General features: G+C 43.1%; 1 protein-coding gene across 4 annotated transcripts in view; it reads right to left on the bottom strand.

The window, feature by feature from the left end:
• The window catches only part of PWWP2A (PWWP domain containing 2A), a 31,010-nt gene extending 23,388 nt beyond the window's left edge, over positions 1–7,622 (bottom strand). For 3 of the 4 annotated variants that reach the window (XM_082621310.1, XM_082621308.1, XM_082621307.1), the window contains exon 1: positions 6,963–7,622. In XM_082621310.1, the coding sequence (XP_082477436.1) occupies positions 6,963–7,549 (587 nt within the window). In that variant the 5' untranslated portion in view covers positions 7,550–7,622. Of the gene's footprint in view, positions 1–6,582; positions 6,607–6,962 lie in introns of those variants that run through there. The other variant, XM_082621311.1, reaches the window with a different exon arrangement.
• Between the last annotated feature and the right edge of the window lie 16,081 nt (positions 7,623–23,703).

A 23,703-nucleotide genomic window follows, 5' to 3' on the forward strand; every position in this document is an offset into this window, starting at 1 on the left:
ACAAAGTGCACAGTGCCTAAAAACAGGAGTGGGAAATACATAGTAGGTATTATTAGTTACAAAGTAAAACTTGGCAACCTTCCTAGATGGTGGGAATAGGCAGAAAAGTGAAGTCAAATACTATGGAAGGTATGTGTTTTAAAAAGCTAAAAAAACATTCTGTTTTAAGGCCACTTGGTACAAAGGGAGAGAGACAAAAATTATGGACTACTTAAATTTCTAGTGGGCAGCCGGATTTAAGAAACAATTTGCAAGTCTAATTACCAGTTCTACAGAAAGTATCTGGATCTGCCACCCAAGTGGCCCATCCCCATATGTACTGCTTACTTTATAATTACATTCCAATCAAATTACCCAATAACTTAAAAAACGGGTTTAACGGGCTTCCCTGGTGGCGCAGTGGTTGAGAGTCCGCCTGCCAATGCAGGGGACGCGGGTTCGTGCCCCGGTCGGGGAAGATCCCACATGCCGCGGAGCGGCTGGGCCCGTGAGCCATGGCCGCTGAGCCAGGCCACAACAGCGACAGGCCCGAGTACCGCAAAAAACAAACAGGTTTAACAAATTTACGGTCCCACTATTTTGGCAAAACTATCCCCTAAAAGTCAGTTATCTCCAAATATGCTCTAAGAATCATCTGCATCGGAATCACCTTGTTAAAAACAAACTGATGGGGGCTTCCCTGGTGGCGCAATGGTTGAGAGTCTGCCTGCTAATGCAGGGGACACGGGTTCGAGCCCTGGTCTGGGAGGATCCCACATGCCATGGAGCAACAAGGCCCGTGAGCCACAACTACTGAGCCTGGGCGTCTGGAGCCTGTGCTCCGCAACGGAAGAGGCCGCAATGGTGAAAGGCCCACGCACCGCAATGAAGAGTGGCCCCCACTTGCCACAACTAGAGAAAGCCCTCCCACAGAAACGAAGACCCAACACAGCAAAAATAAATTAATTAAAAACAAGAATACCAATGCCCCCCCCAAAAAAAAAAAACTGGTGGAGTGGAGCTCAGAAATCTTAAGCACATTTGTTTTGAGAACAACTGCCCAAAAGATGTTTAGCCAAAACATTCTATATTAAATCCACCCAGAGTATAACTTAACCTCCACTTTCCTGCAAGATCTGCCACGAAAGCAAGCTCTGTTCTGCTGGTGTGCCTGAATTAATTTGGGAATTAAGGTAGAACAGGACGAATAAATATCAAGAAATAAGGATGCACTTCAGAGGCACAAATAACTACTAAGAACATCTTTCATTTTTAATCAATGTGAAATTAACTCAGCCATAACAGAGAAGATGAACACATAATACACAAATTCTTTAATGGCCCCCACAGAAAAACTGATCTTAGGAAGATTAAACCTAGTTTCATCAGCTTTGCTTTAAAACAGTACACTGTGAAGTATGGTCTTATTTACACATAAAAGGCTGAAAATTAACCTCATTAGAGACCCAACTCCAATAAAACATGCCTGGCATAATTTGTGTGTAACACATCTACTTACCTAGTTCATGAAATTTATTTAATACTGTGATGTTACACAGATTCTTTACATTCAAACTAGACTTTTAATGTCCAACAACTAATCATTTCCAAAAACAATAAATCACCGCAGTCCAACAAGTGATCAACAGCTCACTCTCAACACTGTATATACAAGTACAGCAGTAGGTGTCCTAAAGCTGCCTGGGTCGGAAGGTGATTAGCACTTGTCTCAGTGCTATTTCACTGTGGAAACCTTTTCTCAACACCTTGGGGTATAAGCAGAACAATCATCAAAAAATATTAAAAGTGTTTTAAATAGGTACAACTCAACACAATCATTCAAGCATACTACTTGAGGGCCTAAATTCTCAACCTGGACACTTAGTATAAGCTACTCATACCACTACTCACTGCTTCACCAGAATGGCTGTATATTTTTCCCACCAAAAGTAGGGCTATTGCACCATACGTTTCATGATCTCTGTAAAGAAAAAAAATCATTGTCTTGGTTTATATTTCCTTAAAAAACAAGTAAATCTACAACTTGTCTTAAGAACTTAGTGAAATCTGAAGATTTCTAAAGAAATCACCTCAATTCTTTTTAATGCAACCCGCATACACACACAGAAAAGGCAGTATTTGTGAAAGATCAATTCTGAAATACAACCAGCTACAACCTTTAATAAGCATGTACCACAAAATTAAAATGCACAAGGGTTTTTAAGCATAAGCATTTACTTCATGATCCCTTAATTCGTATCACGTACCAAAAAAATGGAATCAGAAAGGTTTTTCAGGATTTCAAAGCAGCTTTATAACTTTAAGGATGTGGAGAACAGTAACAAACAGTTTAAATGGTCCCTCTTGTAGGAAGAAACCACAGGTCCCATTAAATATGTCCCTTCAAGAATAGATTGAGAAGACTGAGAAACTACCATTTCAGAGGACTGGGCTGAAGGCTGGTTAAATTTTTCTACGTTTGGAATTACTTAAGTTGGAGGTGTGTTTAAGGGATAGGCCTAGAAGTTTGCAGGCAGGCAAGAGATATTGTATCATTTCTACTGACCCAAAACAAGGCCCTTAGGGGACTACAGTTGTCCCTTCCGTTTGCTCTTGAGGGAAAAGGCCTATTTTTAAAACGTTATGGAAATGCATCCAAGGGGATGCAATCGGAAAAAAATCCAGAATGTGGAAAATTCTACCAAAAAAAGTCTATGGATTAACAAATCAACTGCAAGGAAATAAAAGTAATGGCAGGAGAACTACAGATGAAAAACTTAGGAAACTTCTCAACCAATTGCAATGTATAAACTTTACTTGATTTCTAATTTGAACAAAACTTAGATGTTAACTTTGAGACACTGCACATGATGATGTAGAGGAACTGTTGCTATTAATTTCGGTGTAACAACAGTAGTACAATTAAATTTTTAAAGTTCTTGTCATTTTACAGATCTCTACTGAAACACTTACGGTAAAATTATATGTTTAGGATTTGCTTCAGAATAATCCACTGGAGGTGGGCATATGATGAAACACATTTGGCTAACAGCTGATAAATGTCGCAGCAAGGGACATTCATTTACCATAATATATAATACATGGATGTTCATTTACCATAAGAAAATTAAACAAATATGATACAACCACTGATTATTCTGTCTAAAATGAGACAGTTTAGCAACCTGAAGGAATGATTATATAATGCTAAATGAAGAAACAAATGTACCTATGTCAAAATTTCAAAAAAGGTTAAGGAAGAAAAGAGAATAGGAAGACCAAACTGAATTTGTGAGTTAGTTGATTATCTACTTTATCTACTAGTATTAGACTACTATCATTAGACATTGCTAATGAATTCAGGAGTAGGCAGGTAATTTAAACTACCTAAGAGGGCTGCGTATAAAACTATAGTGGAGAGGCCTAGAATAAGCTAGAGGACGCATACCTCAACTTAAAGGCATTCAAATAAATACTCCACTACATAAAATCCATTTTTAACCAGATATTCAAATATCCTCATTTTTAGGGTGACCAAGTCATTTATTTGCCAAAGCAAGCTACTTTGAATAAAGAAAGGAGGAGGTAAGAATCAAACCAGGATGGTACAGGAAAACCAGACCACCTGGTCACCCTATTCACTTTATCTATATAAACTGAGGCATTAAGTTTGTTTGCTTATTTGTGTTTAAAGTGAACTGCCTAAACTCAAAATGAATTAGCTTCATACACACTAGAGACTGAAGCCCAGCGAGGCACAGAGATTTGCTCAAAGTCATGGTGTTAATTGAAGAGGCAGGTACTAGAAGTCAGCACCCAGTACCCTGACACTGTCCAGATCAATCTACTATTTAGTACCATTTTCTTCTCTTTAGGTTTTGGTTTTTTTTTAATTACATGTGTCCTGCTCCTTTTTTCCACAAAAAGAGTCTCTTCAAAATGTGTTCTTCAATCAAATAATTCTAAAAATAAGGCAAAAAAATAATACAATTAACAGGAAGGTGAAGAATGTCCAACAAATGCTTACAAAAGCAGACTCTTGATCAATCCACATGTATATGAAATCCTGTACTCTAAGATCAAACACTTTTTCTACATGCTGGACAACCCTAAGACATTTCTGTACCGTGCATGTCAGAATAAAAAAATAAAAGCAATAACTGGACCCTTGGAAGACCGGAGAAAAGCACACATACATTGATGCACCTAGTAGCCTCCCAAATGTTAATTCTTTCCTGATGATCTCACTGAAGAGGCAAGAACCAAGACCTCAGAGCCTACTACATTCCCAGTAGACAGCTAAGGAAATGGGGAGTCTCCAGAGCAGCTTCTATGGCTATGAGCTGACTAAAGAATCTCTTTGCCTCCAACACCCATACACAACCTCTGATTATCCCATATAGCTATTAACATCAAGATAAGCACTATATTTCAGAAATATGCAATTCTTTACTTACTGCTTAACAGGAAATCTGCCAGCCCAACTACCTTCCTAATATGAAATTAGAAAAAGCATAGACTTTAGAATCAGATCAACCTACATTTGAGCCCTTACTTTGCCATTTACAAGCTAGCCAAATTGAAGGAACTTCAATTTCCTCCTATATAAATGAAAAATACCACCAGAGTTATGGAGGTTAAAGCATGTGGTACAAAGCCTGGTGCTTAACAGGCACTCAATAGGAAGCTCTTGCTTTAATTTTTATTTTATATTGGAGTATAGTTGATATACAATATTGTGTTAGTTTCAGGTGTACAGCAAAGTGATTTAGTTATACATATACATATGTCTATTCTTTTTCATATTCATTTCCCATAAGAGGAAGCTCTCGTTATTTCTACCTAATGGTTTCATCCAATGGCCAATTCAAATAGGATACAAACTTTTTTTTTTTTTTTTTTTTTTTTTGGCTGTGCCGCCTTGCGGGGTCTTAGTTCCCCAACCAGGGATGGAACCTGGGTCCGGGCAGAGAGTACTGAGTGCTAACCACTGGACCGCCAGGGAATTCCTGATACAAACTATTTTTAAAGCAACTGATGACTACAGTCACGGTCTTGGTGAAGTCTGTAAAGAGTTATCTCCTGGATCCCAAAACTGTGCATGAAAGTATGCAATCAACGTAAGCACAGATTACAAAACATATTGGCAGATATATTTTTCCAAATTATATTAAATTATGAAAAAAAAAGATACTCAACTAGTCAATCACTGGTCCAATAATAATTCCTTGAAGTGCTAAATTTTAAAAACACTGCTTTATTTCCTCACCACTTCCACAATGTGTGTGACTCCCATATAAGCTTCTAGAAGGCACAGACTGTCTCATACATATAACATTCAGAATAGCTAGGAGGGTGCCTTATACAGATGTGGTCAATAAATATTTGTTGAATGAAAAGTTGAGATGGTTCCCTTAATGGCGTTTTAAAAAATACTTTAATGACAGGATCCTTTCACTTCAAAACATTAAATTGTAAAAGGTTCATAAGAAGAGTAGCACCCCCAACAAAAGAAGCTGCTGTTTATAAGCACTGTAGGTAAAACAGACCAAAACTCAAAAAACGAATGGCTCTCCCTATGAAAGGAAATTTTAAAAAACAAAACACCAAGACAATGAGCACCTCAAAACAGGACAGCACTGTCCATTCCATTTCCAGAAACAACTTACCTTTTTGCACCTTCCTTTTGCAGATTTGAAATCCAGATTCTCACACAATCACTGGCCTTCGCTTCTGTTTGATTCAATAGCATACACACTACTGAACATACACATTCTGTCTCTTGCTATTATTAAATACATCAGTACTGGTCTTATTCTGCTTTCTAATTCCGAAAACAAAAGTGCAAAAGTCCTAACCCAAAATTCTTTAAAAAAAAAAACACTAATTAAAAAATTTTTTTTGAGATTTAACAATGTTTGAAGTAACTGTAAAGGCTCCCATCTTTTCCCATACTTCAATTACGTATTTTAAATGGCTTTCTTCCCCAAATGAGAAGATTCTTGTGTCTTGATGGGAGGGCAAGCAGTTACAAGTAAAACATACTAAAATAAGCCATTTCTAAACGGGTGAGATACCATCAGAGTGTGCGCTGTTGCAGGAAACAGAATGGAGAGCCGTGAATGGGAACCTCTGAACTTCATATCTGCAAAAGAGAATAAAAAGGTTAACTTAACTCTAGACTTAGAACACAGTATCTTCATCTGTTTAAAGCAATGCCCATAAACAATTTAAATTAAAAAATGAAAATGTGCTAAAACAAGAGGTTTGTGGGTGAACTCAACCATTTAAACTGTATCTACAGTTTTAGAAGTCAGTATCTTAACACTTTTATACCACACCATCTTGATATTAAAGGTTTAAAAAAAAAATCCCATCTCTTCTTTAGACCTTTCTTAAAGTTATCATTAGCCAATTAGCCAAATGTGCCAGGGGGAATTAGTTCTAACCGTAAGAATAACAGTCGAAGAGCTCATTTTTAATAAATGTTCTTCCCTTTATAAGGAGTGGCAGTTAACCTTTTGGGAACCCCAATGCACACACCCCTTTCTCCGACCTCATTAAAGTTAAAGGTTAATTTGAGAACAGCGCAATCTCCCCTACCCAGCACCGCGTTCTCTGCGAAAATCCTTCTGCGTTTTGCACTGACCCACCCGCCGCAGTGTGGGTGAGCCAGTGCCAGGTCACGGAAGGAGGCCGGGGTTGGAGGGCGGTGAGACCCGCGAGCCCGTCAAGCACCCGCGCCCCCCCCCCACCCGGCGGCACACCTGCCTCGCAGGCGCCCACCTGGGGCAGGGACCGCCCTCTGACAGCCTCGCGCGCCTGCCCCACTCGGAGCGCGCGCCACGCGCCGCGCGGGACCCGAGGGCGGCGCAGGCGGCTGGGCGCCGGAGAGGCGGGAGCCCGGCGTGAAGGGGCCGCCCGGGCTCGCTCCCTCCCCGGGGACCGAGCGGGCCGGGGCGTGCTGGGGGCGGGCGCGGTACCTTTTGGACAGATCCATGAGGACCCCGGAGAAAAGCTTCTCCCCGAGGCGGAACGACACGACGAGCGCGTCCTCAATGATGTGGTCCAGCGTGACCCGCACCTCCGAGCCGGGGATCAGTTGCGACACCGCGGAGTCCCCGCCCGCCGGTGGCACGAGCGCCGGGGCTGAGGGCTGGGGCAGTGGCGGTTCCTGGCGCTCCTCGGGAGCCGCGGGCTCCTCGGGCGGCGATGCAGGGGAAGGTGAAAGGCCAGGCCCTTCCTGTGGCGCGGCTGCCGCCGGCTCCACCACCCGGGCGGGCAGCTTCTCCTCAGGCTGCAGCTCCGGCCCCGCCGCCTCCGGGCTGCGGGCTAGCTCCCCCGGCGGCGGCGGCGGCGGCGGCGGGAACGGCGGCTCGTCGGCCTGAGGAGAGGACTGCTGCCCGTCGGCCTCGCCGTCCGGCACAGATGCTTCAGTTGCCGTGACCGGGAGGGGGTCAGTGCCGGCCTCGCTGCCGGGAATGGGCTCCATCTCCGGCTCGGCCTCGCCGGCGCCCCCCTCCCCGGGGGACGCTGCAGTCGCTGCCGCCTCTGCAGCCACGGCCGCCATTTTCTTCCTGGCTTCTGCCTCCTCCAACTCAGTCTACGGCGGCGGCGGCAGCGCTGCTTGGTTCCCTAGGCCTTCCCCTCCCTCCAGCGAACAGTTTTGTCCCGCCCTTACCCCGATGCTTGTTATTGGCACCGCGCCATTGGTTCTGTCCTACAGCCCTCCCGCACTTGCAATATTCCATTGGCCAGGTGGGGACGTCTATCATCCAGTCAGTCCATCCCTCCCGTACAGAGTAGGAACTTCTCATTGGCCGGACTAGTTGTCAAATGGAGAATCTTAGAGGAGGGGTGGGGGGCGGGCTCAAAGGGGGCGGGGGAAGTCAAAAAGCTGAGCCTTATACTTATTGCCTCTTTCTATTGGATGGAAGAGAAAATATAGTCTTATGGTTGGACTATGCTCCTGCCCATTATCAGCCAGGGTTTCAGAGGTGGGATAAAGGAGGGAATCACGTGGCGTGCCTGTTCTTTCAAAGGCTACGGAGGGGAGGAGTAACGAGGTAATGAGGGAGGGGAACCGCTTCCCAAGAATCTCTGCGCAGAGGTCCTTAGAATAAATGTTATTTCTAGGCGCGGACCTGCTTGCAGCCGCGTGTGGGCACGACAGGCTTCTTTGGGAAGGACAACTAAAGTTTGAAGATAATTCTACAAACAGTTTTTGAGCTCCTCCTATGCTAGAAACTGTGCTAGGTGCTGGGGATAGAATGATGTGCAAGACGTTCTCCATAACCTCATGGCAGCCACTTCAGCTCCCACACAAGGGGTGTTTCCTTGAGTTCTCTCCACTTTCTAGGAACAATGCACCTACTTATTTCAAAGTAGGAAAATGCTAATGAAAACAGGAAGGATACCATGCACACTGGATTAAGCTGATGAATGTTCCAGAGAGCAGTACAGAGGCACTGCTGAACTTCCACGTGAACACCAATTTTCAACCCAAATTCACTGGAAAGTGGTCGCACCTGGTTACTTGCTTCAGCCTTTATCTTTCCTTGCCGCTCGTATGCCACAGGTGCAAAAAGCCTCTCCAGCGTCCTAATGCCTCTACTTCTCTATTCCCACTTTAAGTTTCTTGATTTGTTTTGTCTGGAAGAATCTACTGAACCTATTTCTTTCAAAAGGCTCAGAGTGAGCCTTTTCTCCAGAAGAGACTGTAAGCACTGAGAATGCCTGCAGGAGCGAGGAGAGGAAAGTTGCCAACATGAGGGGGAGTAAAAAATGAAATTCTAAAGACTAATTACAGCCAGCATTTATTGGGCACCCCCTATGTGCCAAGCACTAGAACAAATATTTAGTATAACACCTCATTTAATCCTTACAATACTCCTATAAGGCAGGTACTGTTATTATACCCATCTTATAAATAAAGAAATTGAGGCACAAAAAGGGTGCTCAAGGTCACTCAGCTAGTAAGTTGCATAGTCAGAATTCCAGTTTTGTTTTTTTGGGGGGGTGGAGATAAATTAGGAGATTGGGATTAACAGATACACACTAGTATATATAAAACAGATAAACAGCAAGGACCTACTGTACAGCACAGGGAACTATACTCAATATCTTGTAATAACCTATAATGGAAAAGAATCTGAAAAAGAATATATCTCTCTATATATATATCTGAATCACTTTGCTATACACCTATAACTAACACATTATAAATCAACTATACTTCAATTAAAAAAATAAAATAGCAAAAAGAAAAAACATTCTAGTTTTACATTGATAGGGCTGAAAATGGGAAAAAGTAAATATCAGCATATGCTCTATTTCAAGCCCTGGGGCTCTTGGGAAAGGCACGTAGGAAATCCCAGTCAGGGCAGGATCAGCATCTGCAAAGTAACAGAAGGAAATAAATTTACTGAGTGTCCACTCTGTACCAGAGATTTTCCCATAAGCTCTCATTTAAAATCCTGTGAGTTGTCTTCTCCCTCTTTTACAGGTGAGGAAACTGATCCTTAGCCAGGTTAAAGGTCTTCTTAGCAGTCACACAGATAGCTAGCAGCAGATCCTATAGAACCCAGGTGTTTCCAAGTGCATGATTGTTTCACTCATTCACTGAACAAATAATTTATCCCCTGCAGGCTAGATGTCTGCAGAAAACAGGCATGGTTCCCACCTTACAGAGTTTTTGCCATGATCAATTTTCTATATTTCAACATAATCAATTAATTAAACATAACACTTAGTCCTATGAAACTTGTAGACCCACACTGAGTTCCCACATTGTATAGTATCCCACATGGAGAAAAATACAGTTCAGGTTCTACGACCTGATTACCTCTTGCAGTAATTCATTGCAAGACGCTGCAGTAAATCATTTAAATTAAGGATTTATAGCAGATGGTGGCATATCAAGTCACCCTTCTAAATCACCATTTTCAGCCTGCAACTCAAGATCCTCTACTGGTTCCCTATGTTCACATCAAGTGTATCCTTTTCTGCTTGTCATTCAAGGCCCTCTCTGTTCCTACTTTATCTTTCAAGGTCTGTTCTCTACTATTCTTCAAGCTTTCTAATACTGCGAAGATCTTTCATCGATTTATTCCACAGATAAATATTCAAGGCCTACTATATGTCAGTTACTGGGCTAGGCAGTCAGAAGCCATGCAGAAAGAACATGAAAGCCTCCTTGGAGTTATTTTTCTAGTTAGGGAGCTAGAAAATAAGCAGTGAATAAATAACATGATTCACAGATTATGAGCAATGCCATAAAAGAAATCAACAGGGTGAGGTGATAGGGAATAGCTGGGGGAGGGGCAGAGAGTGTCTCATTTAGATAAGGTGATCAGAAAAGACCTCTCTGAAGACAAGACATTTTAACTAAAGTGCAAAGGATAAGAAGGAGCCAGCTATTGACATTGCTGAATGAACACTTGGGTCAAAAGGAGCAGCAATTGCTAAAGTCCTGTGGCCAAAGAGGGCTTGGCTTACTCTAGAAACAGGAAGAGACCAATGTGGTTGAAGAGGAATAAGCAAGAAGATAAGTAGCTAAGTTTGGAAAGGAAGACAGGAGTCAAATCATATTTTATGTACAGCAAATACAAAAATGAGATTCTGCCCTCGGGTGGGGGTCCATATATACTGGGACCCCAGCTTTTACATGTGCTGTTGTATCCTAGTCTCCCCTGCCTTCTGTCTCCTCCTGGCATAGGATCAGCATAGAAGAGGCCCCTGGTATTTGTGGAATGGATAGCCACATGGTATTTGGTGCTGAATGGATAGAGGTTTTCATGAATGGTTGGAAGGTTGGATGATGTCTTAGTCCATTCATACTGTTAGAACAAAATGCCACAGACTGAGTGGCTTATAAACAACAGAAATTTATTTCTTACAGCTCTGGAGCCTGGAAGTACAAGATCAGGGTGCCAGCACAGTCAGGTGAGGGCCCTCTTCCAGGCTGCACAATTCTTGTTGTATGCTCATTGGCAGAAGGAGGCAAGGGCGCTCTCTTGGACCTCTTTTATAAGTGCATTAGTCTCTTGGGCTTCCCTGGTGGCGCAGTGGTTGAGAGTCCGCCTACCGATGCAGGGGACACTGGTTCGTGCCCCGGTCCGGGAAGATCCCACATGCCACGGAGCGGCTAGGCCCGTGAGCCATGGCCGCTGAGCCTGCGCGTCCGGAGCCTGTGCTCCACAACGGGAGAGGCCACGGCAGTGAGAGGCCCGCGTACCACAAAAAAAATAAATAAATAAAAATAAAAAATAAAAATAAATAAATAAGTGCATTAGTCTCTTTCATAAAGGCCCTGTCCTCATGACCTAATCACCTCCCAAAAGCCCCACCTCCTAATAAACACCTGGATGGTTAAGATTTCAGCAAATTAATTTTGGAGGGACAAACATTCAGACTGTAACAGATGAATAGTTGGTTGATTGGACAAATCGTTGAATGGATGGATGGGTGGATGGAGGGGTGGATAGATGAATGGCAGGGATAAGGAATCCAGCTGACTACCCAAGTGCATCCTCACTGTCACAAGCCGACTTTGATCTCTGAGCTCTGTGGGTACTACAGTTTGGTGGCTAAAAACTCAGAAAGTGGAACCTGTATGTGACTCCTCAGTTGGCCTCTGACTAGCGTATGATCTGGGCATAATCTTAGGCAAGTGGCTTAACTTCATTTATAAAATGTCTTAATAATAACTACCTTCCGGGACTTCCCTGGTGGCACAGTGGTTAAGAGTCCGCCTGCCAATGCAGGGGACACGGGTTCAAGTCCTGGTCCGGGAAGATCCCACATGCCGTGGAGCAAGTAAGCCTGTGTGCAACAACGACTGAGCCTGGGCTCTAGAGCCCGTGAGCCACAACTACTGAGCCCGCGTGCCACAACTACTGAAGCCCGCACGCCTAGAGCCTGTGCTCCGCAACAAGAGAAGCCACTGCAATGAGAAGCCCGCGCACTGAAACGAAGAGTAGCCCCTGCTCACTGCAACTAGAGAAAGCCCGTGCACAGCAACAAGGACCCAATGCAGCCAAAAATAAATAAATAAAATTTAAAATAATAATAATAACTACCTTCCTCTAGGGCTTGTTTTTTAAATTATGTAACATATATGAAGTGTTTAACATAGAACCAAAAGCATAGTGAGCATAGCTCAATAATTGTTAGCACGTAGATCTAGAAATGCAGAATTAGGACTTCCCTGGTGGTCCAGTGGTTAAGACTCGGTGCTTCCACTGTGGGGCATGGGGGTTCAATCCCTGGTCTGGAAACTAAGATCCCACATGCTGTGCAGCATGGCCAAAAAAATAAGAAATGCAGAATTATCATTGCATCTGGGGTTGATCATACTCCAGGGGCTCTGACTCCCAATAACCAAACTTGTGAGAGACTAAGTAAAAACCCAGACACTGGGGTGACATGGAGAGAAATAAATGGCTACTTATGGCTTAGTAGTTTTTGGTTTTGTTTTGTGGGCCTGGCCTCTCAGGAAATCAAATTACCGACAGACAGAGCATGGGTAGTGGAGACTCAGGACAAAAGGAACTAACTGACAGCACATGGCTGAGAAGCCACAGTGCCAATAAATCGCTCCTCCTGTTCTAGGCCTATTTTTGTCCAAGTAACCGATATTTCTCTTCTAAAATCAGATCGCCCACTTCCAGACCAAGATTGTGATAGATAACTACTAACAGACATGTCAATCACTGGCTGTCTCTCCATGTGTCTCAGCAGTTCTCAATGTATTGAGGGATCTCTCTGAGAATCCACTAAAAAGCTATGTTTTACATACTGTGTGATCACATTTATATAAAATACAAAAACAAGCAAAACAAATTTATGCTGTTAGAAGTCAAGATAGAGGTTATTCTTGGCAGGGGGAGGGGGGCAGTACAGGGAGTGACTGAAAGGGAATATGAGTGGAGTTTTCTGGGATTCTGATAATTTTCTGTTTTTCATCTACTCACTAGTTAGTTATACAGGAAGTTTCAGCTTATAAAAATTCATCAAGCTGTGTACATATGTGCTTTTCTGTGTATAGTTTTGTATTAGTTACCTTTTACTGCTAAGTGTCTTAAACAACATATATTTATTTTATAGTGTCTGGGGGCAGAAATCCAGGCGTGGCTTAGCTGGGTCCTCTATTTAGGGTCTCTCTCCAGGCTATAATCAAGATGCCAGCAGCGGGCTTCCCTGGTGGCGCAGTGGTTGAGAGTCCGCCTGCCGATGCGGGGGAAACGGGTTCGTGCCCCGGTCCGGGAAGATCCCACATGCCGTGGAGTGGCTTGGCCCGTGAGCCATGGCTGCTGAGCCTGCGCGTCTGGAGCCTGTGCTCCAAAACGGGAGAGGCCACAACAGTGAGAGGCCCGCGTACCGCAAAAAAAAAAAAAAAAGATGCCAGCAGGGGCTGCAGTCTCTTCTGAAAGTTGGACTAGGGAAGGGCCCACTTCTAAGTTCATTCATATGATCTTGTCAGGATTCAGTTCCTCAGTGGCTGTGCTCAGCTTGCCAAGTGGCCCTCTCCATAGAACAGTTTGTGATTTAGAGCTCGCTTCATCAGAGCAAGCATATGAGAAGAGCCAGAGAGAAATGATGCAAGGAAGAGAGAAGTCACAGTCTTTTATAGCCTAATCTCAGAAGAGGCATCCTGTCACTTGTGCTGTATTCTGTTCAGAAGCAAGTCACTAGATCCAGCCCAAACACAAGGGGAGAAGATCATAAAGGGTCATGAATACCAAGAGGCAGGGATCATTGGGAGCTGAGGGTCACATCATTTAAAGTTTTTAAAACAAGAAAATGAAAAGTATTCCAGATGTTTCCCCAAACCTCCCCCGACCCCAACCTATTGATCCACAGATGCTGTCAAAGCCTCTTGTTCGATGTGGATGCTTTCCACCCCACACTACCTGCTCCCTGGTAACAGACCCTCACTTCAAACTGGCAGGTGGAAGAGGCCATCATATTACAAAAGTAAATCCCAGTATTGAGGACAATCCCCATAAGGAGAGCCATCATTGACCCAACCATTATTGAGCACCTACTATGTGTCAGGCTGAGATAGCAGCCAGATTAGCCTGGGCGGGGGGGAATCAAGCACATCAAAGGTGGGCACTTCCTGAGACATCTTCCTCCAAGGTCTCGGGTGTCCTTTCACATGCTCCCCCCCACCCTGCGTATATTCTCAACAGCTGCCATGTCAACGTAGTTCCTTAAAAATGGACCCCAAGGGAGGGAGTAGTTCTAGGCTGATCATCTGAGTTTGTCTGGGACTGAAGGGTTTCCTGGGACACAGGATGTTCAGTGTTAAAAGTGGGACAGTCCTAGGCAAACCCTAATGGTTGGTCAGGGTTCATGCTTCATGTCCTGCAGAAATGAACACTGATCTTTGCAACAACCCAGCAAGAAAGGGAGCCTCAGAAAGGTTAAAGAAAGCTTCCAAAGCTAAAGACAGGGCCCCTCAGTCTCCAAAGAATGTGCTCTCGGCAACTTTGATCTTTTGGCTGTTTCTTGTATTTCCTTAGCCATCCCCTGGGACAGAATCCTTGGGTAAGTGTGCATTTTTGTGTCTAGCCTTCTAGTTCCAAGCCCACAGGTTAAATCTGACCTTAAAAATAAAAGTAGAAAATTTGAAAAAACAAAAACAAAACCTGACCTTAGATTCTAAACACCCCTGATTGTACCCACCCCATCAAAAAATTCTAAGAACTTGTAATTACTTGACATTCCTCTAGGTTGGGTTCTACCATCATTTCAAATGTGACAGCTATTATTAGATTTTTAGACCCTTGTAAAGTAAGGACTTTATTTTATAGCTTCCTTAGCACAGTGCTGGGCCAAGTAATATCTAATATTTATCAAGTGCTTACTTCACATCAGGCCTTAAATCAATTAAGCCTTTTATATCCCTATGAGCTACATCACATAATTATCACCATTACAGATTAGGAAGCTGAGGCACAGAGAGGTTAAGTAAGTTGCCCAAGGTCACACAGCTAGTAAGTATAGGTACCAAAGAATAATATCTATTTGCTCATTGATGATAAAGAGTTCCCTGTGTTTTTTTTCTGGAAAGACTATCATTTGTTCTGACAGACTTAAGTGAAGCTTTCTGAAAAACGGGTGGAAACCTCAGCTAAAGAGCTACATGAGATATGCCATCCATTCTTGAAAAATCATGAACCCATGATCATTTTGATAGAATTGCTTCTGTGTCATCACAGTTTCTCTCTGTCTTGGTTTCCTCATCTCTACATCAAATGATAATAATCATCTCTACCTCAAAAAAAACTGGACCAGGTCTAAGAAGCAGCAACTATTCTTATTATCCCTCCCAAAGGTCTAGAGGCCTGGGCGGGAGCATGGAGGTCATTTGGTTCATCCAGTGTAAATTCTGAGCCAGAAGCTGCAGGCCAGACCCTGGTCTTAGCATTTAGTTCATGGCTATTCACTTCCACGCAGCTATTTCAGTGTTTACCCCCAGTCATTTCTCTCACTACATACTTGCTACATATGCAAATAAAAAATGAACTGAATATTCAGTTCTAAGTAGCTTTGGTTCATTTTTATACCAAATTCCTACTCTCTGTTTTATTTGTATTTGTTTGTTTTTAAAACAGCAGAGGTTTTTTAGGAAGGAATGTATGTACAGCTATACATAGAAAAAAACCCTTGTGATGTCTGTCTTGTGCATCATTTGCACCTCTCCTACAGAGCACAGTGCCTGGAGTACAGTAGGCCTTCAAAAATATTTGTAGAATTCATAAACAAATGACTAAATGAATAGCTATTTCTAGGAAGTAGGATCACTGTGGGCTTTTTTTTCTTTTTGCCCATCTACATGTCCCAGTTATCCCAATTTTCTCATTTTTCTACAATGAACATGTATTTCTTACGGAAAATGTTTAAAATCTTACTTCAGCAAATAAATACATAAATAAGTGAATAAAATGGAGCCTGGGTAGCCTTGTAATAGGAAGATTCCAAACATGGGCGGCCTGGACAGGGTGTGCATGACTCCGTTGCCTGGGATCTGATGGGGAGAAGGAACAGGAGTCCCCATCCTAGAACCCAGAGGCTCCACCAGCCTGCCCTTTCTGTTTTCCTTTGGCCCACAAGACATCGTTTTTTTGCTCTCGTGTGTTTACTGGGTGAAAGCGAGAAGCAAGTCCCCAAAGTGTTTTTCAAGGATTGTAAATGATTCATAGGGAGCTCATAGACCTTGGCAGTCTTCGCGTTGCTGCGTTGGAGGTGGTGCCGCTCCCACGCCCTCCCCCCCACCCCAACAGTCCCTGAACCCTCAGAGGCCACCCTCTTCTGTAAGTGTTGGCTCCCGTGTCCAAATCCGAATTCCTTCCAAACTCAGCCCACTCCACCCAGCTCTGTGGATGCTGACGAAGAAGGGAACGACAAGCCAGTTTAGTTGTCATCCTCTCTTTGTTCCCTTGACCTTGAGGCACTTAACTCAGCAGAGCTAGCAGTGGGCGGAGCCCGGCAGAGTGCGAAGACGAAAGACTAGAAACCTTGAAGGGCTCTTGGAGCCCGCGCTCCTTCTCTCTGCTTTGGTCACCATAGTGACTTCTCTCTGAAGCCTCAACCCTATGGTTTCTGATGGATATTCATTCATAATAAGGCCACCTCTGCGTTTTCCGCCCACTGCGGAACAGGCACCAAATGCATTCACAGTCAGGTGGCTGACGCACTGGGCCTTTAAACTGCGGTGGCGGGGGTGGAGAGTGAGGAGAGTAGGGGGTGGCGCATGGCGGGGAGGTGGTCCTCTGCCGTGCAGAGGGAAGGTTCAGAACTGGGGAGGGGTTCAGACCCCTTGTGGTTCTGTCCCCCCGGTTTACAGAGGAGAAAGGACTTGCCCAAGGTTTCTCAGCCCTTCGAGAGACAGCCCCAACTGGAATATGACAGCCCTGACTCCTGGCCAACTGCTCACTGCACTCCATCATCAGGGGTGCGCGTAGGGCCCATGTTCTCACTCCAGATTTTCTAACGTCTTGGCCTTTTGTGCCAAGCACTGGGCATACTTTCTGGGACTGTTACTAAACGTTATCGAATTAATGGTAATCAGATCGTGATGAGCCCCTAGTGAAAGGCTAGAACTAGAGTTCCTGTAGTGACAGAAAACCCTTCCATTTCCAGTACAGATTTGCAAGTAAATTAGCTCGTTTAATCCCTAAAATTACCCTGCAAAGTGACGGTTATTATTCCCTTTTAAATTGAGAAATCTGAGTCTTCAGAGTGTTTGAATGGGTAAACTTGGAGTCAGAAGTGAATTTGAATGCTAACTCTGCAATTTACTAATGATAAAGGATGGCACAATAGCTCATTAGTACAGGCAATGACTTCAGATTCACTGAGATCAAATCCTGCCATTTCCCTGCTGTGTGACTTTGGGCAGGTTACTTAACTTCTCTGAGCCTCTATTTCTCCATCTGTAAAAACATGATAATAGAACCTACTTCATAAGTCATTGTGAGGATTAAATAAAGTAATGCATGTAAATCACTTAGCCCTGTGCCTGAGGGTTAATAAGTGGTTTCTGTTATTCCAAAATTAGAAAGTACTCTCTCCTGCTAGAACTTCTGGTCACACACAAAAAGAGAAAATCTACACCCCTCTTCCAGGTTCACCCAGAGCCCAGAGCCTTTCCTTTGTGTCAGCCAAGGAACAGAGCACATGAAAAAATGACATTCCAAAGAGAGGAAGGTGAATTTGAAAGATGCTTTTCAGAGCTTGATTTCACATTTTTAAAAGATTCAGACAAGGGAAGAGTGGAAATCTGTATCCCTCTATAGCCTTGCTGCTAATACCTCCAGAGTTATGCTGCCCAACACGGTGGCCGCCAGCCTCGTGTGGTTACTGGAAACATGAAATGTACCTGGTCCATATTGAGATGTGATGTAAATATAAAACACACACTGCATCTTAAAGACTTGGTACGAGAAAAATATTATAAAATATCCCATTGGAAACAACAAGGTCCTATTGTATAGCACAGAGAACTACACTCAACATCCTATGATAAACCATAATGGAAAAGAATATATAAAAAGGGCTTCCCTAGTGGCGCAGTGGTTGAGAGTCCGTCTGCCGATGCAGGGGACATGGGTTTGTGCCCCGGTCCGGGAGGATCCCACGTGCCGCGGAGCGGCTGGGCCCGTGAGCCATGGCCGCTGAGCCTGCGCGTCCGGAGCCTGTGCTCCGCAACGGGAGAGGCCACAACAGTGAGAGGCCCGCGTACCGCAAAAAAAAATAAAAAGAATGTATATGTATGTATAACTGAATCACTTTGCTGTACAGCAGTTATTAACACAACACTGTAAATCAACTATACTTCAATAAAAATAAACAATTAAATTTAAAAAATAAATATCCCATTGATAATTTTTATCCTGATTTCCCATTGGAATGATTTTTTTTTGGCTGCATCATGTGGCATATGGGATCTTAGTTCCCCGACCAGGGATCAAACCCATGCCCCCTGCAGTGGAAGCACGGAGTCTTAACAACTGGACTGCCAGAGAAGTCCCTGGAATGATATTTTAAATAAAACAACATTGGGACTTCCCTGATAGCTCAGTGGTTAAGAATCTGCCTGCTAATTCAGGGGACACGGGTTTGAGCCCTGGTCCAGGAAGATCCCACATGCCGCAGAGCAAGTAAGCCCCTACACCACAACTACTGAGCCTGTGCTCTACAGCCCACGAGCCACAACTACTGAGCCCGCGTGCCATGACTATGGAAGCCCGCGCGCCTAGAGCCCGTGCTCCGGGGCAAGAGAAGCCACCGCAGTGAGAAGCCCGCGCACCGCAACGAAGAGTAGCCCCCGCTCGCCACAACTAGAGGAAGCCCATGCGCAGCAACAAAGACCCAACGCAGCCAAAAATAAATAAATAAATAAATTTTAAAATAATAATAATAACTACCTTCCTCTAGGGCTTGTTTTTTAAATTATGTAACATATATGAAGTGCTTAACACAGAACCAAAATCATAGTGAGCATAGCTCAGTAATTGTTAGCACCTAGATCTAGAAATGCAGAATTAGGACTTCCCTGGTGGTCCAGTGGTTAAGACCCGGTGCTTCCACTGTGGGGCACAGAGCAGCAATGAAAACCCAATGCAACCAAAAATAAATAAATAAATAAATTTAAAAAATAAAATAAAATATATTATTAGAGTTAATCTTACCCATTTTTTTTTTTAAAGATTTTTTGATGTGGGCCATTTTTAAAGTCTTTGTTGAATTAGTTACAATATTGTTTCTGTTTTATGTTTTGGTTTTTTGGCCGTGAGGCATGTGGGATCTTAGCTCCATGACCAGGGGTTGAACCCGCACCCCCTGCATTGGAAGGTGAAGTCTTAACCACTGGACTGCCAGGGAAGTCCCCTACCCATTTCTTTCGATGTTTTTAATATAGCTACCAGAAAATTTTCAGTTATATATGTGGCTCACATTGTATTTTTCTAAGGCTGAGCTAGTATAGAATACTCTAATTCCAGCTCAGCTGACCTATGTAGGACACCTCCTCACATTTCTGTAGTTTAATTATCACAACATTATCTGGAAAGTATCGTTATCTACATTTTACTGGTGGAGGACAAGCTTAGGGATGCCAGCCCTTCATTTTGCCAGGTAAGGTCACCAAATCACTATTATTATGTACTATCATCATTTCGTAAAGAAAAGACTTCTTTAATAAGAATAAAATTGAAAATTTCAACTATGTAAAATAAAACAGTACATTGACACCAACAACTGTCTCCCATAAAAAAAAAAAGCAGCGGCATTCCTTAAGAGTTTATTATTTTGCAGGCACTGGGTTAATATATGCTTTATTTTATTCAGTTCTGTAAAATCTATGAGGTCAGTACTATTATCACCCTTTAACAGATGAGGAGACTGAGGCTCTGGCTGTGGGATTGTACGAAGATAGGTTACAGGGTCCCTGGAGAAAGAGAACCGGGAATGACTTTCTTGACGTAAGAGAAGCCATTTTGGCCTAAGCCATTTTGTAATCTAAGCCTGGCCACAATGCTTGCCCTTGAACAGGTCTCAGTAATCAATGATCTTCAAGAACAAAGGAATGCAGGAGCAGAGAAAAGGCAGTCAAACAACAGTGCAGTGATAAAGCAAAGTCCTAGTTCCTCCTCAAGGGATATACATAACAATATATCTTTGAGTTCTTCATGAACTAAGGCCTCCACCCAGGTGGGGAATGGAATGATGATGTTGACCCTCCTGACTTCAATCAACTAAAGCTTAGACTCTGTGACCTTGGCCCCAATTCTATGGTGAATCCTCCTTTGCTCAAGCCCCTTCATGAATACGTATGTACACTTAGCTTAAAAATTCCCCAATTTTGCTGTTGGGGAGACACTGCTTTGGGAAAGATCCCTAGTGATCGCCTTACTTCCTGCAAGTAATAATAAATCCTTCCTTCTCCCCATCTTTGGCTTGGTGTGTCTTTGGTTCAACACCCACCAAGAGGCAAACCCATTTTTCAGGTAACAGGATTTGAACTGTCAAATGACAAAAATAATACAATTTCGTAATGAGTATCATGTCCTTTACTTAAGGGAAAACAACCCATGGATTGGGGGAGTACAGTGCCTCACAAGCAGTGGAGCACTCCTTCTGAGGGATTCTGGGCAAAAGCGAGTTTTACAGAGCATTAGATGAGGCAATGCAGAAACAGGGTATGATTGGCTAGGAGGGCAGGGATTCCTTATAAGGCCAGCAGGTCCTGTTTTCTAGGATAAGGTGAACCAGCTTTAGCTGAGGTGGAGGACTGTTACCGGTGTAGTTAGGTTTCCTAGACAGTGAGGTGTTTCCCGTCCATGTGGGCTGACTTAGGTTTAGATTTGTAACTTGGGCCAGGCCACTGGGCAGCCTCCTTTTTGTGGGTACCGATATAGGAATGTCCTTTATCAATTCCCCACTTTTGATCAATACTCTCAGTTGTACTAGAGTATTGATCAAAATTTAAGGTGTTAACTCAGCTCTGAGCTACTGCTTTTTGTGAATGCTGGTGGCAGGTTGGATCTCTGACTGGAATTCATGCCATTTTTGGCGTTCTAGGCAAAGGGAGATCATTTGTCTGGTCCCCAGCGGCTGCATGCATGCATTTATAGCCTTTGACAGAACGTAGCACAGAAGGGAGACTATTAGAATGATTGTAAGCAGGATGGTACCCAACATTTGGAGGGCACTCTGAGGCCAAGGTGCCATGACCCAAACCAACTCAGATCAGAAAGATCAAAGAAAGACCCTGTTGAATGAGTCACCTTCTTAAACCAAATGGCTTGCTCAGTGATATGTAGCTGAGTCTCAACTTCCTCAGACTATTAATCCAAGTGCAGAAAGTGGTGTTGGGCACAGAACAGATACCTCCTTGCTCATCTAAAAGATAATCAAGGGCTATCCTATGAACAACAATTTTGGCCAGGGAATCCAGGGATTTTTGTTGGACAGCTATTGCTTTAGCAGCAGATTCTGTGATGGCTTCGGGAGTTAAGGAAAGATTCCTGATCATAGCCTCCTTTGCACTTACTTCAAGCCAGAGGAGGAGGGATCTGCTAAAGGAAAGGAATTCTGAATCATGAATGCCTCCTGGTAATTCCTGTTTTGTTTGATAATGCAAATTGAGGGGAGTTACAAATGTTCAAATGGTACCTTTGGGGGTGGAGCTATTCCCCCAAAACTTGGATGGTTTTACCAGGATTATAAATTTGACAGGTTAAGCACCGATTAAAAACTGTAGTTGCAGGCTTATGGCATAATTTGGGCCTTTTTTTTTTTCCCAGTAAATTAGTTCTTTATTCTAATCAGAAAGGTCTGAATTTTATTTACCTGTTGCGTTATTAAAAGAAAACTTTTTAACAGTCAAAAAATAAATATCATAAGTTCAATTTTAACTTTATAGGCACTTTCAAGTTTATCATTCCATTTACAGTATCATATCAAAGCTACATTTAAAAACTTTAGAGGGACTTCCCTGGTGGTCCAGTGGTGAAGACTCTGCGCTCCCAGTGCAGGGGGCCTGCGTTCAATCCCTGGTCAGGGAACTAGATCCTACCTGCTGCAACTAAAAGATCCTGCACGCTGCAACTAAGACCCAGTGCAGCCAAATAAATAAATAAATACATATTAAAAAAAAAAACTTCAGAAAAGTTTTCCTTGTAGAAAAAGAAATAAGTAAATTCTTTAAAAAAAACTTATTCTTTCTCTTAAAAGAAGTGAAGTAGACATGCCAAGTGATTAAACTCCTTAGGGGATGAAGTAAAATAAAAAAGCAAGTTCAGGCACTCAGAACTATTTAAAGTTTAAAAGTCTGCTGCTGTTTGGTACTTTCCTCACTCCTTCCCCCAAATGAAAGAAACGTGCTGATACCTTGTAAAAGCTTTTTTCTGTTCCCATGGTGTGTCATGGAACATAAGGTATGGAGAAATGGTACCCTGAGAGATTATGGCAGAACCAAGTGGCCATCCTGACTCTCCCAGAGTTTGGAGGTTTTATTTATATAAGATCCTCTGATTTCCAGTATCGGTGTTCCCCAGAAGGCAAAGAAGTATGTTGTACAATGATGACCTATGATGTTAGGGGTTGAGTTAGAATATTAATGGACCTTTGAACCACGCAGTAAATTTCATCCATCTCTGTGGACGCAGTGGCTTTGGCATGAAAATCTGCCCGTGCCTTTCTCTGGTATTCGGGCTCAGTTCTTTTAGTGTGAGCCTTGATCTTCACGAGAGCGAGTTTAGAAGGGAGGAAAATGGCAGAGAGAAGTACTTCTACTTATGCCCTCTTCTGAATAGGAGTGCCGCCTGAAGTTGGAAAACCTCTTTGTTTCCATAACATTCCAAAGCCATGTTCCACCCCAGATGCACAGCAGCTATCAGTGTAAACGTTAACTGATTTTTCTCGAGTGATCACGCATGCTCTTCTGGTCAAGGCAAATAATTTTGCCTGTTGTGCTGAATTACCTTGTGAGAAAGGTCTGTGTTCAAGGAACTCATACTGAGTAGGGACTACATCACCAGCTTGATATTTTCCCTGTTTATTTTCGGTATAAGACCCATCCACACAGAGAATTAAATCTAGGTTATGTAGGCCTATGTCCTTTAGATCTGGACGTGGGGTAACTAATTGGAAAGTGACGGTCTCACAGACATGTTCTTCTTCCACATCTGATAAGGGAAGTAAGGCAGGAGGATTAAGAACGTTGCACCAAAAATAAAAAATAAACAAAAATTAAAATTAAAAAAAGGGAATTCCCTTTGGGAGATTGGGATTGATATGTATACACTAATATGTATAAAATAAATAACTAATAAGAACCTGCTGTATAAAAAAATAAATAAAATAAAATTCAAAAAAGAAAAAAAAGGGAATTCCCTAGTGGTCCAGTGGTTAGGACTCCATGCTTCCACTGCAGGGGGGAACAGGTTTCATCCCTGGTCGGGGAACTAATATCCCTCATGCCTCAGAGTACGGCCAAAAAATTTAAAAAATTTTTTTTAAATTAATTAATTAAAAAAAAAAAGAACGTTGCAGAGTTTAAGATGTATGTTAGATGGACATAAAAGCAGGAGTCCAGGACTTCCCTGGTGTGCAGTGGTTAACAATCCACCTGCCAATGCAGGGGACACGGGGTCGAGCCCTGGTCCGGGAAGATCCCACATACCGTGGAGCAACGAAGCCTATGCGCCA

This window comes from Mesoplodon mirus (assembly GCF_964341445.2).
Source record: "Mesoplodon mirus genome assembly, chromosome: 5".
NCBI lineage: Eukaryota > Metazoa > Chordata > Mammalia > Artiodactyla > Ziphiidae > Mesoplodon > Mesoplodon mirus.